This window comes from Mastigoproctus giganteus, chromosome 8, assembly GCF_048544385.1.
Source record: "Mastigoproctus giganteus isolate SK-2022 chromosome 8, ASM4854438v1, whole genome shotgun sequence".
Classification (NCBI taxonomy): Eukaryota; Metazoa; Arthropoda; class Arachnida; order Uropygi; family Thelyphonidae; genus Mastigoproctus; species Mastigoproctus giganteus.
The window spans coordinates 159218108-159235262 of record NC_143582.1 but is presented as its reverse complement, the minus strand read 5'-3'; the positions used below and the strand labels follow the sequence as shown (position 1 = coordinate 159235262).

The window sequence follows — 17155 nt, the reverse complement described above, 5'->3', positions numbered from 1 at the left end:
TCAATGAAATCTTCAATCATGCAAAAAAAAAAAAAAAATTTTCAAAATCTGCTCTTCTTTCTTATTTTTGAAGCTTCTTAAAAAAAAAAATAATAAAATAAAATAATATAAAATTTTGGTTGTATACCTGACTGCGCTAATCGAGGGATGACTGTATATTTAAAATTCATCGTGATCGACCAAAATTAAAGCCGCGATCGACTCGTTGTCCACCCTTGCTATATAGTATACCCTTCCACAAAAAAAGTAATGTTCATAATAAAACACGCCTGCGTGCTCTGGATTCATAATTTATTTATTTTTGTTACACAGAGCATTAAAACTATGATAAATGAATTAGCTTTCGGCTGGGTGGCAGCCTTCATCAGATTAAAATACTTTTGAATGGCAGTTAGAATAGAGATGCACTGCCAGGATGGTACGTGAGACACGTGGTTAATTGTTTGTTGATGTTTGTGGCTGTGACGTATGGTGGTGACGTGGCCAGCGTTTGTCTATGGACAGAATTACTGTTTCTGTGATGGGGTTAAGTTGACAACCACTGTTCCTGTTCAACGAGGTATCCGAGCATTTTATACTTAACGATTCCAACCAGGTGCGCCTTAGGTAATGGTGGGACTTGTCTACAACCACGACATCGCGGTGTGGGTCGATGTCGTGGTGGGTTGTCCAGACATGCTCGGCAATAGCTGAGTGTTCTACATCCGCCAAACGGATCGCCCTTTTATGTTCTGAGAGGCGTTTCTCGAGACGACGACCAGTCTCTCCAAAGTAGCAGCTCGTGCAGTCACGGCAAGAGATGCGATAGACCACACCACTCTGTAGAAGGGTGGGGACAGGTGTTTTTATGTTGGAAAGGAGAGAACGCAGTTTCTTGCCTGGGAGTTGGATGCACTTTACCCCATGCGATCTTAGGATTCTACCGATCTGCTGTGACAGGTTGGGGTAGTATGGGATGAATGCCCTCGTGGAAGACTCGTCACTGTTGGCGTTGCTGTTGGTCGTCACGTCGCGTGCTTGTAGATCACATCTGTTAAGGACATTGATGGGGTAGCCACACCTCGTAAGGTCTACTTTGACTCTGGTGATCTCTTTGCGCCTTTCATCTGCAGAGCTGGAGTGTGTCCAGGCACGAGTTAGCAAGGTTCGGGCGGTTGAGAGGAGGTGGCCCCGTGTGTGTGCTGACTGGAAGTTGGTAAATTGGCCAGCACACATAGGCTTACGATAAACTGTCGTCTTCAAGCATGTGTCTTCGTGCCGGACAAGTGTATCTAGGTATGGTATAGAGTTGTTCGACTCCAGCTCAACCGTGAATTTTATAAAGGGCGACAGTGAGTTGAGGTGGGTTAGGAGTCGCTGACTTGAGTCTCTAGGGATCACTACGAACACATCGTCTACGTAGCGACACCAAAAGGCGATGTGATCCGGTGCGTGTGTAAACGCACGTCCCTCTAACTCCTCCATCACGATGTTTGCTGTGACTGAGCTGACAGGGGAACCCATGGCTGTGCCATGTATCTGCTGGTAGATTGAACCATTAAACATGATTGCACCCCCTGTTAAGCACAGTCTGAGGGCGGCAGAAATGTCATCAGGTGTCAGCTTAGTTCTGTCGCTGAGGGTTCCATCATTGTCCAAGAGTTGTTTAGCGCAAGAGATGGCAAGTTCCACAGGGATGGAGGTAAAGAGTGATACGACATCGAACGATGCCATGACTTGATCTTGCGAGATGGATATAGTGCGGATCCTTTCTATGAACTCAACACTGTTGGAGACGGTGTAGGTGGTCTTGCCAACTAGAGGAGAAAGAAGTCTCGAGACAAAGTTAGACAGCTCGTAAGTCGGTGATCCACAGCAGGATACAATAGGTCTTAGTGGCGTGCCTTCTTTGTGCACTTTCGGCAGGCCTTAAAACCGTGGGATCTGACACCCGGAGGCACGGAGGTGATTACGGGTTGACTGTGTGATTTTCCCTTGCTTCAGCCAAGTGTTGGTGAGGATATTCACCTCTGACTCCCATCGTTCCAAAGCCTTGTTGGGGTCAATGGTTAGGGGTTTGTAGACGGTAGTGTCTCGTAAGAGCAGTAAGGCTTTCGCCATGTAATCAGTGTGGTTCATTACAACTGTACGACGGCCTCTGTCCGCCGGTAGAATGACGATGGACGAATCCCGTTTCAGTGCCTTGAGGGTAGAAATCTGTATACGGCTGAGGTTTGAAGAGACGGGGCGAGCATGGTGTAGAACTGCTGCAGTCTTTAAGCGGATTGCGTTGGCTACATCTTCTGGGAGGCGTGATAAGCTTGCTTCCACACCCAAGGCGATGTCGGTGATTGGTGGGTGCTTTGGAAGAACGGCAAATGTCATGCCAAGGGTCAACAAGTTTGTTTGTTCTGCAGATAACTGCTTGTTGCTTAGGTTCAATACGAAATCCGTGCAATTTGTGGGAGGGGCATTACGCTGGCGCCGAAATTGACGGGATTCATTAATCAAAGTATTGAACTTACGTTTCTGTCGGGCACAATAACGATCTGATTCTCTGACGGCCTGGCAACATAAAGTATTGATTACCTTGGTGTAAATAGGATCGGGAATCAGAGCCTTAAGGTCGGCAAGTAGGGCTGCTTTGCTCGCTGAAGCACGTTGTATGTCACGATGGAGGCAGCCGATCCATATGCGTAGAGTTCTGAAGCCGAAGTTCCGACAGGCACGTCCCATACGCTCACTAGGAAACGGTTGTTTGTAGCGAAACCCTTTCGGTATAATCCAGTTAGCTTTGCATCTATGTGCAAACTTCAGGTGTTGCCTGCTACGGGCTATGAAGATAAAATCTTTCTGGAGTCTCACGACCATATCATATGTTGGTTGGCCAAGAATAGTCCGTACATAATAAAACACGCCTGTGTGCTCTGGATTCATAATTTATTTATTTTTGTTACACAGAGCATTAAAACTATGATAAATGAATTAGCTTTCGGCTGGGTGGCAGCCTTCATCAGATTAAAATACTTTGAATGGCAGTTAGAATAGAGATGCACTGCCATTCAAAGTATTTTAATCTGATGAAGGCTGCCACCCAGCCGAAAGCTAATTCATTTATCATAGTTTTAATGCTCTGTGTAACAAAAATAAATAAATTAAAAAGTAATGTTATAAACATTATAAGATATGAAGAGCCAGTAAAGAATTATTGGTAGCCCAAGCTATTGTTTAGTTTCTGCAGCAGTATCTAGCTGTCTTGTACATGACTACTGATTACTGTGAAATTTAATCAACTTTATAATAATAGTATTTGAAATATTAGTACACTATTTCAGAAATAGTGTACTAATTTAAATAAAAGTAAATTTAAATTTAATATGGAAATTTTGAAATTTATATATTAAATTGCAAAAAGATGTGAGAAATATGTTTAAAAAATTGTTCTACATTATCAGGTGAGTATTACCATGATAAATATTTATTGCCATCTGATTGATAGCATGCACTTCATGTTCAACTAACACTTCTGCTGAGTATTTGTTATGTAGAGTATGTACAAGATGTGGCAATAAAGTTCTTGGACTGGTGCCATAAAAAGAAAACAAAGTGAAGAAACTCAAAAATAGCTTTACTTTTAGTCAAAATAATCAAGACCTGATCGAATGCACTTGTTACACTATTCTAAAAGTTTCTGAAGAGAGTTGGCAAAGGAGTTCAAAGAGATGATGTTCAATTCGGTGGTTATGTTTTTGATGTGAAAATGTCTATGGCAGTATTGGAGTAAAACCGATTGGTAACTAAATTTTATTATGGAAATGACACAAATGACTTCACTTCCTAAATGGTGCTAACGATGCTAACTCAGTCACTAATGTTGATTTGGTAGAGTAAGCAGCATGTAGTAATATTATGCAAGAATAAAAGCTTTGAAGCCACTGAAGAAGCCTCGTGTCGAAAAGGAAAAGGAACGGGTTCGAGAACGAAAAAAATGTAGACTTTAATAAAATCTGCTTCTCAAGATTTTGATCAGCATCAACCTTCTATGTTGACTTTTCATCAAGAAGCTGGACTGTTGACAACATGAAATTACATTCAAGAATGTCCTGAAGATTTTCAGTTGATTCCTGAACCAGATAGACAGAGTATACTGCACAACCAACTTCGATTGCATTATCCAAAAAGAAACAAAATCATATTTCAGCTCAGTTGCCTGCTGTAGATCCTCGACAGGTTTCAACAGTAATCAATCATGAAGTCATTTACAAGAACATCGAACATGACCAATTTGAACAACAATTTCTGAAAAATAAATTTGGAGCTGTTTGTGATATTTGCGATTGATTATGGTATGAAAATGATGTAAAATTGTGCACTCCAGGAAGTTACCCGTTACTTCTCCTAGAATTTCCAACTGCACACTTAACGACTATGAAGGCTTGTAATACTTGTCGAGCATCTCAAAAATGATTCCATTCCAGTTTTCGAAGAGCAACAGTTCCACTTATGCTGTTATTCCACCCCATCTGCCTCAATTGGATTTGAAGCCTAAGACATGGTTTCGGGCAATATGGAATTTTGGGCCAAATTATAAATGTTCCTGTAAATGTTAATTCGATGGCCAGTCATTTACCTCAGAGAATAGATGAAGATTATTGTGCTAACGTTCATATCAAATGTAAGAAAATTCACAAATTGTGTATTTAATGGGCTTGGTTTGTAAACAAGATGTTAAGGGTTTGATAAAATATTTTTGTATGACTCCTTTGTATTGTCTGTATGATATTGAGATTGATGAAGCATCCTTTGATGAAAACATGGAACATAGTGATGCTCCTACACGTGATGAAATGAGCAAGCTAATCTATTGAAGAAAGTTTAGTTGCTCAGTAAAAAGGCCTGTGTGTACCCTGTACTCACGAAAGATATTTTATGTGAAAACATCTTTGACGAAAATGTGAAATGGAAATTATGTAAATTACGTCACTTTCTAAATGACATCAATGTCATTAATAATTGAATTAGAGTAAATTAACATTGATTTGGTAGAGTAAGTTTAATTTAATTTACTTGAATCATTTAATTTACTCTACCGAATCATTTAATACAGGCTTTTTTGTTGAACGACTAAACTTTCTTCAATAGATAGAGCTTCACTCATTTCATCACATGTAGGAGCATCACTGTGTTCCATGTTTTCATCGAAGAATTCTTTGTGGGTCCCACAAACCACGTGTTTGGTTCATGGGAAAACAATTATTTTCAATAATCACTGGTAAGTGGTGAGTGTGAGCCCGCTACCGCTACTTACTGGTGGAAAGTCAAAGATGTTACGAATTGCGGCTCGTTTGAACCTGTTCCTTTTCTCATACTTATCAAATCAATTCTCATTCTAAAGGTCAGTAGAATCGTCACCCATGTTTTCTCGTTCCATTTTTTTCGTTTGGTTTTCTGTTACGCTGTCGCTCGATAGGTCACATGGTAGGCATATAGATTACAACCACCAAACTCTTGGATATTAGTTGACGTAGCAAATACCAAGCAGCCTCTTGACTAGTTATTTCGACAGAGTTGTTGTGCATATCCGTGCTTAAATTTTTTGTAATTTCAATAATGCCAAACTCAGGATACTTGTTCATAAATTCAATAATTTTACATTGTAAATTGCTAATTCCATGATGAATGGAATGCCTGGATTAGACTTTAAAATGTTAAACACAAAAGGATTAAAGGGGTTATACCATTTTTGATGAGGTTCTCGTTTCAGAAAGACTTGGCCCAGTAATACCAGCTCAAAGTAAATTGATATAATCAGGGATGGCTCCTTGGTAGGCACTGCAGAACTGCAGCACTGCCATATTTTTAAATATAAATATACAGTAAAAGGAGTTAAATGAAATTTTGTGAACAATGCAATGAATATTTTTATTAACAGGTCCTGCATATAGTATACTTATCCTCTATTTCAAATAATCAAAAATAAATTAAATAAATAAATAAAAATAAATAAATAATTGCTTTATTTAATACAAGTATTAAACAGAGCCTGGGCCATCCAGGCCCAACCATAACCTAAGATCTTTGGTTCATGGGAAAACAACTATTTCCAATAATCATTTCAATAATAAACGAATAAAAACAAAATTGTTTTCAACTTTGAAGTTTAACAGTAGGCGGAACTTTGTGCTAGACAGTTCCACATTTTGCTCCCCGTGGTTGAGTCGATGCCAGGTTGGTGGGTTGCCGATACACATTTTTTAGAGGTGACAAAACGGGTCAAAGGAACTGGAGTGAGCAGTGCCGATTTGATTGTTTACTGTGAAAAGTGTGTTGTCACAATTTGGTGTCCTTTTGTTATGCGCATTATTTGCCCGAATTCCCATTAAGTAAATTATATCAGTGTCAACAGTGCACCAAACTTGAATGAAAAAGTCTTTAATCTATTTCCAACAAATAAAAACTCAAGATTAGATTTTATTTTTAAATAAAATTTAAAAATTACCCAAGTCTGTTAATGGCAAGTGCCCTGTTAATGTTTTGTAGTATTTTTAAATTGCTTATTATTATTACACCCTATGTCTACCTGTATTATAACCAAGGCAATTTAATGTAACTTTAAGAAGCACCCCCATACATCAGAGTCACGAGCTGCCACTGGTAATATGATTCCAAATGAATGCGATTTTCTTTAAAGAAGCAATCGATTCTAGTATATTTGTTGTCCACTAGATTCTTCCACGATTTCTTGTATTCAGCATTATATTTGACTCATCGAGTGTCTGCTTTCGGCATGGGAATTAAAATCATTGTAGATCGTGATGGCATAAATGGAGCTACAAAACTCCATTTATGTTCCTTCCAAACTCAGAAACAAGTAAAAACCATGTGTATGAGTTTGAAGTATAATATTTCCAGAGGCTTTTGCAGTAGAAATGGACACGAGCTGATTTATCATAGCTATCTTTGCATTCATGCGTTTCTCATTGGTTCTTTAGGAACATTATTAAGCCATAAAAGAATGTGAATATGTGGACTTCATGATGTTGAAATTCGATCCGTTGACAATAACTGACAACGTAATATTGTCGAAATGGACTGAAACCTCTTAGACTGAAGTAAAGTTAAAATACAATCCACAAGTTTATTAAAATGAATTGCACATGTTATGGCACCTTCATTAACTAATGTCGCTTTTTTCATAAAATGAAGAGCTTCTGCTTACTCGTCAGGAATATCCCAACCATCGTGTTTTAATTTGTATAAAATTTTTACCAATTTAGCCCAACCGATTTCGTTTGCACTCAAAGTTAAGAAGAACGTAGGTTTACCCAATTGTCTGAGTATCACAAACATCTGTTTTTTACGTTGTGTCCAGCAATAAGCTGAATTAGGAATCGATTTCAAAAACACTAAATTCTTTTCATTGCAGTTATTGATGCATTCTCGAGATTGGATTTGTTCTTCGGTGAACTTAGTGTCTTTTCTGACATATTTAAAAGCAACTGTTAACGAATTTCAAGTTCTTAATTTCATCATTTTCATAGCCATATAAAGAAGATAAGGCGTCATTCCATGCTGATTTAAATGATGAAGTTCACTCAATGCAACCATGAACAGTGTAACTTTTAAATTATCTGTAAACCTTTGATACTGACCAAGGTAAATGGTAGGAAAGGACAATTCTTCGGCATGTTCGTCAAAAAGTAAACTTTGTGGAACATTTTGTTCACCAGGAGTTATTCGTAAATATTTGCCATTGCTGCACACAAGAGTTTGTTGTTGAGCAACTAAAGTTTCTTCAATAGGTATAGCCTCACTCATTTCATCGTGTGTAGGAGCATCATAGTGTTCCATGTCTTCATCGAAGAATGCTGCTCCTACATGTTAACGCAATAATTGTTGTATATTCTCAGAGGCAAATAATCGATCGTCAAATTAACATTTACAGGAATAGGTATAATTTGGCCCAAAATTCTGTATTGGTGAAACCATGTCTTAGTCTTGTAATTTGAAGGAATGGTATACAAGGAGAAATGAGTCACTTGGTTACTAAATCCACTCGAGGTGGATGAAGTGGAATATCAGGATAAATTAAACTATTGCTCTTTGCAAATGTTGGAATGGAATCATTTTTGAGAGATGTTCAACAAGTATTACAAGCCTTCATAGTCGCTACATCTGCGGTTGGAGATTCTAGAAGTAAAGGGCTCAAAATGTATTTTTCAGAGATTATTAAAATCTGCTTCGCAAAATATTGAGAAGCAGATTTTATTAAACTCTGCATTTTTTTTCACCCCTCTGTTTTTGAACTTTCTTTTGTTGACATTGGAGGATTCTTCAGTGGATTTGTAGCTTTTATTCTTGCATGCTTATCTCGATTTCACTCAGCTTGAGATTTAGCTATCTTCAAAATACTCTTATAGGTTGTTAACTGAAATGAGGTTTGGTATTTTTACAATTCAATAGTTAGTGAAATCCATTTGTATACTAGTATTTTGTCTTAACCAAAAATTACTGAAAGAAGTGATTGTTTTGTTTTTGCGTTCTTGAATCAAAACCGTTTAACTCTTTCAACAGTTTAATCAAAACTTACTCGTGTTACTTAGAAGGTTGATGTTGATCAAAATCGCGAGAAGCAGATTTTATTAAAGTCTGCATTTGTTTTTTTTTTGTTCTCTATGTCTTTGAACTCTTCTTTTCGACACGAGAGGCTTCTTCGGTAGCTTCAAAGCTTTATTCTTGCATAATATTACTACTTGCTGCTTAATCTACCGAATCAATGTTAGTGACTGAGATTGCGTCATTTTGGAAGTAACATTATATTCGTATCTTAGAACGATGCAATGCTTTATTCTTACACCCGTTATTTACTCTACCGAATCAATGTTAGTGACTGCAGTAGCATCATTAGTGTCATCTAGAAAGCAATGTCATTTAAAATCTAACAGCCATCTAAGGGAAGCAACATCATTTGCATTATTTCCATAAGAAAATTTCATTACCAATTGGTTTTATTCCAGTGCCAGCATGACATAGCTGAGTGGTCAGGAACAAGAGTGCATAGCACGCGTTCCTTGAGTGGACCGGGGTTCAAGCCCGTGACTACTAAATACTATAAATATTTGTATTGACGATTTATTGTAAACTCTACTGACTTGGTTGTCGTGCCGGAGTATAAACAGAAAATTTATTTATTTAGATGTTTTCGCATCAAAAACTCTTTTGTGGAACGATGACCAAATTAGGAATAGCTACTGGTGAACAAAATGTTCTACTTTTTGAAAAATTGTTCTTTCTTAGCATTTTTAAGTTCAGGTATGGAGATCACACCTAAAGAAAGACATTGCTTCTTGAAAGGTTTCAAAGACGTGTAACTTGCCTGATGAGATCGGCAAAAAAGGCATCCATATGAGGAAATATTTTGAATATGTGCGTTGCAGAGCTTGGGAACTAGGCACATTAGAGGAGACTTGATTGAGGTGTTTAAGGCTCTGAGAGGCATAAGCAAGATGAATGCGAATGAAATTTTCATGGTTATAAATGATTCTAGAACAAGGGGCTATAATTTAAAGTTATGGGGAGAGATATTTAGACTGGATTGCAGGAAGTTTTATTTTAGGCAGAGTTATAAGTTACTGGAATAAATTACCTACATGGGTGGTTAGAGGTTGACAGTTTAGGGAAATTCAAAGGTCAGGTGGATAATTACCTACGGGAGGAGGGAAATGCATAGGTTGTCTATTTCCTTTTCTCTTATTATTTTTGTATTCTTATTTTATTTATTTTTGTTACTTTATTTTATTTTAATTTTTATTTTATTATATTATTATTATTTTTGGCCGGTGCAACATAAGCCATAGGCTTTTTTGCACCACGTGGCCAATGCTAATATGTCGGAAAAGACATATTTAAAAGCAACTTTTACTTATTGCTAAACCATACTTGATAACCACTAATATTGATTGTCCGATGGTCTGACCAACGGAGCTTTAGGAAAATTGGCATGTATTGAATATGACAAAGAGACTAATTTCATTAAACATCTTTGGTTGAAATTTCCAGGATCACCTGCTGTGGGTCGACTTGCTAGAACGAAGCTCCAGTTTGCTATGGCTCGCGAAATTGATTTAGAATCCATACTAATCACAAGAAGTAAGAGTGCTTCCTGGAATAACAACAGGACAATCTCGGCTAAGTGAAATCATTTTCCAATTACCGGCTTATGCTATTACCATCCATAAATCTCAGGGAGGTACTTTTGATTCCATAGTTCATGAATACGAGAAATATCACGAACAATTAGTTTATGTTGCATTATCTCAAGTTACCAATCTCAATGATATTTACATTATTTCTGCAAATGGAAAAAAGAAATTTTATCATGGACCGAGAACGTAGATCCACTCTTGCACTTCAAGCTGAAATGATCAGATTGTTGAGTAATGCTCTACTTACCATGCAAGTTACTTTATACGAGTTCATCAGTAAACGACAAGCTCTATAGGCAAATTTCCTCACATCTATTCTGCAACTGTTTTTCCTCAAGTTGAATTTATGTCCCCTCAGGTTCATAATCTGAGCAAGTGGAAGAATCTCATTAGAATTCAGCATGCTCAACCCACTCAAGGCCTTATACACCTCATTCAGATCACTTCACAGGTGCCTAGTATCCAAAAGCTGCAATTTGCAGAACTTAAGCCTTTCTTGGTAATAGAACTCCTACGTTCCCCTCACTAATCTTGTTGCCCTTATCTGTATCAAGCAACTCTACTTCCTAAAATGAGGCCTCCATACCTGTATACAGTACTCAAGATGTGGCCTGACCATTGCCTTACATAAAGGGATAATCAACTCCTTTTCCCTACTAGCAAAATTCCTGTATATCATTGACAATACCCATGACCTGCTCTGGCAGTCTGCTGCTGCTGCTCAGAAAACTTCATATCTGACTGCACAATTACTTCCAGATCTTTTTCATTTTCTACCACCCTAAGTGTAAAACCACATTTTTAAAAAATGTACATTTTTTAAAAAAAACACATTTTTAACACAGTTGGTACATTTTTCTGGGGTTACTTCTACCCATATGCAGTACTTTTCATTTGTCAATGTTAAACTTCAGTTGCTATTTGTCAGCCCATCTTCCCACAATTTCTAGATCAGATCCTGTTGCAGTAGCACACTGTCATTAACAACCCTGCCAAAACCTTTGTATCATCTGCAAACTTCGACATTAAGCCGGATATACCTTCATCAATATCATTAATAAATATACGAAACAACATTGGTCCCAACACTGAACCCTGGAGCACTCCACTAAGAACATTAGTCCACGGGGAACAGCGCCCATTGATTACCACTCTGCTTCTCCCACTCAACCACCCTATTATCCATTGTAGCAACTTATCCTTAATACCACACTGCTCCAATTTGTAGAGTAGTCTTGCACGCACAACAGTTTCAAAAGCTTTCCTGAAATTCAGGTATACATGATATCAAAATTATATTTTGCACCCAGTTGCTTTGTACCCACATCATAGTATCCAATCAGATTTGTCAGACAAGGCTTTCCCTTAACAAACCCATGCTGTGTTTGAATTATTACTGCAGTCTTGTGTAGATAATCCTGCAATACATCTTTCACAAGTGACTCCATTATTTTCCCTGGAACAGAAGTTAAACTAACTGGTGTGTAATTACTCATATCACCCTTAGATCCTCCTTTGTGAATTGAGGATACATTTGCACATCTCAAGTCCGTGGGGACTTCCCCTGAGTCCATGGATGCTCTCATAATTATGGCTAAGTGTTTGCTTATTTCCTTTGCTGCCTCCTTTAATATAACTGGATAGATCCCATCCACCCTAGGTGCCTTTCTTATGTTTAACTTCAATTTCTCCTCCACTTTGCTCTCAGTTATTACAATCTTTAAGCGCCCTGTTACAGTTCGATGCCAAAGATTTCTCGTAATCTGCCTTTGCCTGCCTAACCTCCTTCGTGACTTGATTACAGCCTAGCTTGTATCTACCATAGGCTTCTGTATCACCTGTTAATTTATATGTATCTCAGCGCGCCTCCGTAGCCAGGTGGGAAGGAGCAGCAGTGCGTAGCACACGCTTCTTGATTAGTTCAACCCATGCACGGTACTAAGTACTATTGGTTTTGATACCTTTCGTGTTTGGGGTTTTCATAAAAAAAAAAAAAAAAAAAAAAAGACCGGGGTTCGAGCCTGTCACCACCAAATACGGAGGATGCGGAAAGGTCAGGGAATGACCACCGCATATTCCTGGAGCAATATGGCCTTAGTTGCTAATGCTCCTAAAAACCAAATAAACAAACAAACATATGTATCTCATGCATTTTTCTTCTCCGCCACGAGTCTCATTAGTTCATCTGACATGCATTAGGCCTAAACCTTGAACAATATTTCTTACTGAGTATGAAAAGCCTAGTAGCTTCCACGATTAGTTCCATGATCAGTAGTAAATGCTTCCCGCTTAGAATTTGCTGTTGGTGACATCATCGGTTGGTCCCACTGTACAGATTTTAAAAATTACGGAAGCAAAAACCCTTCCCTTTACCCCGAATGGTAATTATATCTTTAAGTAAATCCCACATCAATACACTGTGATCACTGCTACCTAGTGGTTCCTCTATCTGTAAATTCTTTATACATGAATAATCACTGCTGATAACCAGATCGAGAGTATTACCATCTCTGTTTCCCTCTTGAACCTGCTGCTGCAGAAAAACAATCATCCAATAAATCCACCAAAGATCTTGCTAGTGTGCGAGTGACAAATATACTAGTTCCAGTCAATAACTGGGAAGTTAAAATCCTCCATTATAAGACAGTCTGATATACTGGCCCGTTCTATTTCTCTGTACAATTGTTTGTTGTACTACTACTCTGATTTTTGATTTCCCAGTGCTTATGTTACACTAAACTGTCCATCTATGTCAACTGGATGCACTTCCTTATATTTTGTTGTTCTTAATTGACAGTATAATCCCTCCTTCCTTCCTTCCTATCCTTTCTGTACACACTATACTCCCCAAATTTCAATTTCACACTGCTTATATTTTTGTGACACCATGTCACTGATATCCCAACAATATCTGCCTTTATAATGTCTTGTCCAGAACTTCAAATTCATAAAATTTATTTACTATGTTTCTAGCATTGGTGTACAGGCAAGTATACATGCGCCTATTGTTATTCTTAGTTACCCTAAAAACAGCCCATGTATTTATTTGTTTCGTGATGACTCCCAGCAGTCCCTGAAATTCCCCCAGCATACCTCCAGGCCGCTGCTCATTCTAGGAGAGAAGAATCACTTTTGCTTCTGCCTGTGGTAACTAGTAACCTTTTAGTCTGTGAATCCCCCATGCTAGCAGTGTTCTGACTCGCCTAAAGCGCCTCCGTAGCCAGGTGGGAAGGAGCAGCAGCAGTGTGTAGCACATGCTTCTTGATTAGACCGGGGTTCGAGCCCATCACCACCAAATACGGAGGATGCGGAAAGGTCAGGGAATGACCATAGCATATCCCGGAGCAACATAGCCTTAGTTGCTAATGCTCCTAAAAAAACCATATAACAAATAACAGACCCGCCTAACGCTGCCTCGATAGTCAGCAAAAACTCTTGCACCCCTTCTATATAACTGTATCCCATCCCTCAGAAGCAGAGTCTCTTGTTAACAACTGCAACTGATTCTTGGGTGAAGATCAGGTCTAGAATATTCTTGTCCCTGTTACTTTCTCTGACATGTTGATGTAAATAATAATTATTTAGTTGATTTATTAAAACTGGAGTTTTTAAGTGTAGGCACAACAGCAATAATTATGTTAGAATAATATAAATCTACTTTTACTTGTTTTTCTTTTCATTTTCTTTCTTTTAAGCAGAATGACTAATGTTCACAAAAACTGTTTTTCCTGGCTCTCTGCAATTCTTTTTTTTCTCTGATTTTTTTTTAATGTCCTCTTTACCTCTTCAGTAAATGATAAGGCAGCATTTCTTTTACTGCTAGATAATGTTTTTTTTTTTTTTGTCGCTTGTAACATTTATTTTTAAATTCCAGTTTAGATCTTTATTTTTTAAAATCTTGTTATTGTGTGCTTTGGAAATATATTGCATAAGATGAACTTTCTTTTAAACCGAGCCTTGCTAATTAGAAAATGAATAATCACTAGGAAGTCATGATTTATAAAGTCATTTCATAGTGTTAAGTTTTTGGACTGTTCTTATTTCATTTTTAGCATCTACAAAAGGGATGAAAGATGTCTGTTTCTTTATGTCCATCAAAACTCAGATGACTTTCAAATGTTTTTTCCATCAGAACAGTTACGGAGGCAGTTTTATGGTCTTATTCTTGAATTAACAGCTGATCAAGAAGGTGTTGTGACAGATCTTAATACAGATATTAACACAGAACCATTGCAAGTAAGTATTTTAGTACGATTCCTAATGAGATTTTACTCAGATTGCATGTTAATTATAAAAGGATTAAATATAATTAATGAATTCTGATATTACTTTTGTTTTGATAGTATGAATATGAACTGAATGACTTGGGATCAAGAATCATGTTAGGAAAAGGAACATATGGTGTAGTTTATGCAGCACTGGACCTTGCTACTCAAGTACGAATTGCAATTAAAGAGATCCCAGAAAAAACTATAGGGTAAGCTAGTTGCACATTTTTTTGAATTAAAACGATTAGATCCAAAAGTGGAAAAAAAAAAAAAAAGAGTAATAAAAAAATTAGTGATTTTTATTATTACTGTTACTATTACTGTTTGGTCCACAAGTTTCCATTGTAAAAGCTGTTCTGATAAATGCCATGTGTGTGTGGGGGGGGTTGAGTTGGTGAGAGGGGGAGAGAGAGATTTTTGAGAGAGCCGGGGGGAACAATGAATAGAATGGATCGTTGGTTGACGGGTATGATAATAGTTAAGAAAAGTTAAATACAATCGCGGCAACCATTTTGTCGGGGGACATAATAAATAGCGTCTTCTATTACAAAAGGCTGTGACTGTTATAAAGACTGTCATTAAGTTGTATTTGCATGATTAAATTTTTCTCCTTAATCGGTAACCTCCCCCCAACATAGTTATCGCCTTATCTGTGTGCCTTGTGGATTTGTTTAGGACCGGGTTTCGTATACCCAAAATATAACAGGTGAGATTGGATGACCTATCTACCTCTTATATCGCAGTTTGAACCCGTTTTTTCGCGTTGTGTAACTAAGAAAGGATTTAATTAATAAATTTAATGAAATTACCTTCCTTAGCGCAATAATTTTTAATTGAACTTAATCAACCCCAGGTGATTACTAATGTGATCTGAAGTCAGCAACGAGGCAGTATTAGTAACAAAACAATCATTTATTACAATATATACAGGGTGTTTCAGTTAAACGTTTCAGAACTTCTAAGAGGGGTAGGGTACATCCTGACAACTCGAAATCATATAGCAATGTGGGGTCGAAAATGCTTTCCTGAAGCGGTGTTGTACACAGAAGCACCATAAAGAAAAGAGACCATAAGTGAGAAATCGTTTTAATAATACATGAAAAGAAGCAAAAGGTACATGGATTAAAGTAAGTGTTCGAAGTTTCTTCCACGGGCTACAATGCACGCCTCACATCTCCGACGCATGGACATCCGAACATTCTGGAATACTCCAGGCGAATTTCGAATTTCTTCGGCAGCTACTGCGATTCTTGCAACCAGCTCCTCAGCATTGTCAACAGGGGTGTCATAAACTAGCGATTTCATATGACCCCAGAAATAAAAATCAAGACATGATAGGTCGGGTGACCGAGCAGGCCAACGCACGGGACCACCACGTCCGATCCACTGTTGACCAAATGTGACATCCAGGTAGTTACGAACATCTCCGCTATAATGGGCAGGGGCTCCATCGTGTTGGAACCACATTGTCTGTTGCGTCGATGCAGAAATCTGTTCATCTCTCAAAAGTTGTGGCAATACTTGCTGCAGAAAGATCAAGTAGATAGGTCCGGTTAGACGACACGGTAACAGGTAAGGTCCGATGAGGTGATCTCCCATAATACCGGCCCATACATTGACCGAAAATCGAATCTGTGCTGCACGACGTCGTATTGCATGCGGGTTCTCGACCGCCCAGATATGGTCGTTATGCGTGTTGAAAATTCCTTCCCTTGTGAAGGATGCCTCATCGGAAAACAACACTTCAGCAGGAAAAAGGGGATTTGTAGCACATTTTCCAAGGTACTACTGTGCGAAAGCAATACGAGGTTGAAGAAACTTCGAACACTTACTTTAATCCATGTACCTTTTTGCTTCTTTTCATGTATTATTAAAACGATTTCTCACTTACGGTCTCTTTTCTTTATGGTGCTTCTGTGTACAACACCGCTTCAGGAAAGCATTTCCGACCCCACATTGCTATATGATTTCGAGTTGTCAGGATGTACCCTACCCCTCTTAGAAGTTCTGAAACGTTTAACTGAAACACCCTGTATAAACACATTACATAGGAAAATACACACATATAGCTCATTCTCACTCTTATAACATTCATCTTCTTATTAAAGATTAGGAAATTATCACCATTTGATTTAAACCATTTTAGTATTATACCATGATTCCTGATAATTATATTTCTCTTACAAGGGCCATACCATTACTACAACAATCTATACTATCCATAAACATATATATATATTTTCTATTTGCCCTTGTTGAATATCAACTGGGTACCATCGTCTTTTCACCTTTTTTTCCTCTGTTTAATATTTAAAACAGTTAATATTTCAGGCATTTAATATTTAAGACATTTAATATTTTAAGTACATACATTAGAATATCAGACCTTTATGTTAACCAGTTAATATTCATGGTACCTAACTGTTGTACCGCGACATGTAATACAATTCATGTGTAACATATTTAAAACATTTAAAGAAATCAACTTAGAAAGGAATCATCTTTTAAAACTGCGTCACCGTAACATTCCATTTAAACTATCTCTCGTTCTCATACATACATGATGAAACATTTCCGCTTACCGTTTTCCTGTATCTTTCCCTCGTTTCGATCGAGATTCCTCCTTCTCAGGATGCTTCCCTCTGCTTGATTCTGCTGCTGGAAAATTACTTGACTTCTTCAATATGATTTTCACTGGCACAA

General features: G+C 37.8%; 1 protein-coding gene across 6 annotated transcripts in view; it reads left to right on the top strand.

The window, feature by feature from the left end:
- Positions 1-17155, top strand: part of Ask1 (apoptotic signal-regulating kinase 1) — an 843483-nt gene that overhangs the window by 277023 nt on the left and 549305 nt on the right. For all 6 annotated transcript variants that reach the window (XM_090379009.1, XM_090379010.1, XM_090379014.1 and 3 more), the window contains 2 exons: positions 14237-14420; positions 14528-14661. In XM_090379009.1, the coding sequence (XP_090235135.1) occupies positions 14237-14420; positions 14528-14661 (318 nt within the window). The remainder of the gene's footprint in view (positions 1-14236; positions 14421-14527; positions 14662-17155) is intronic.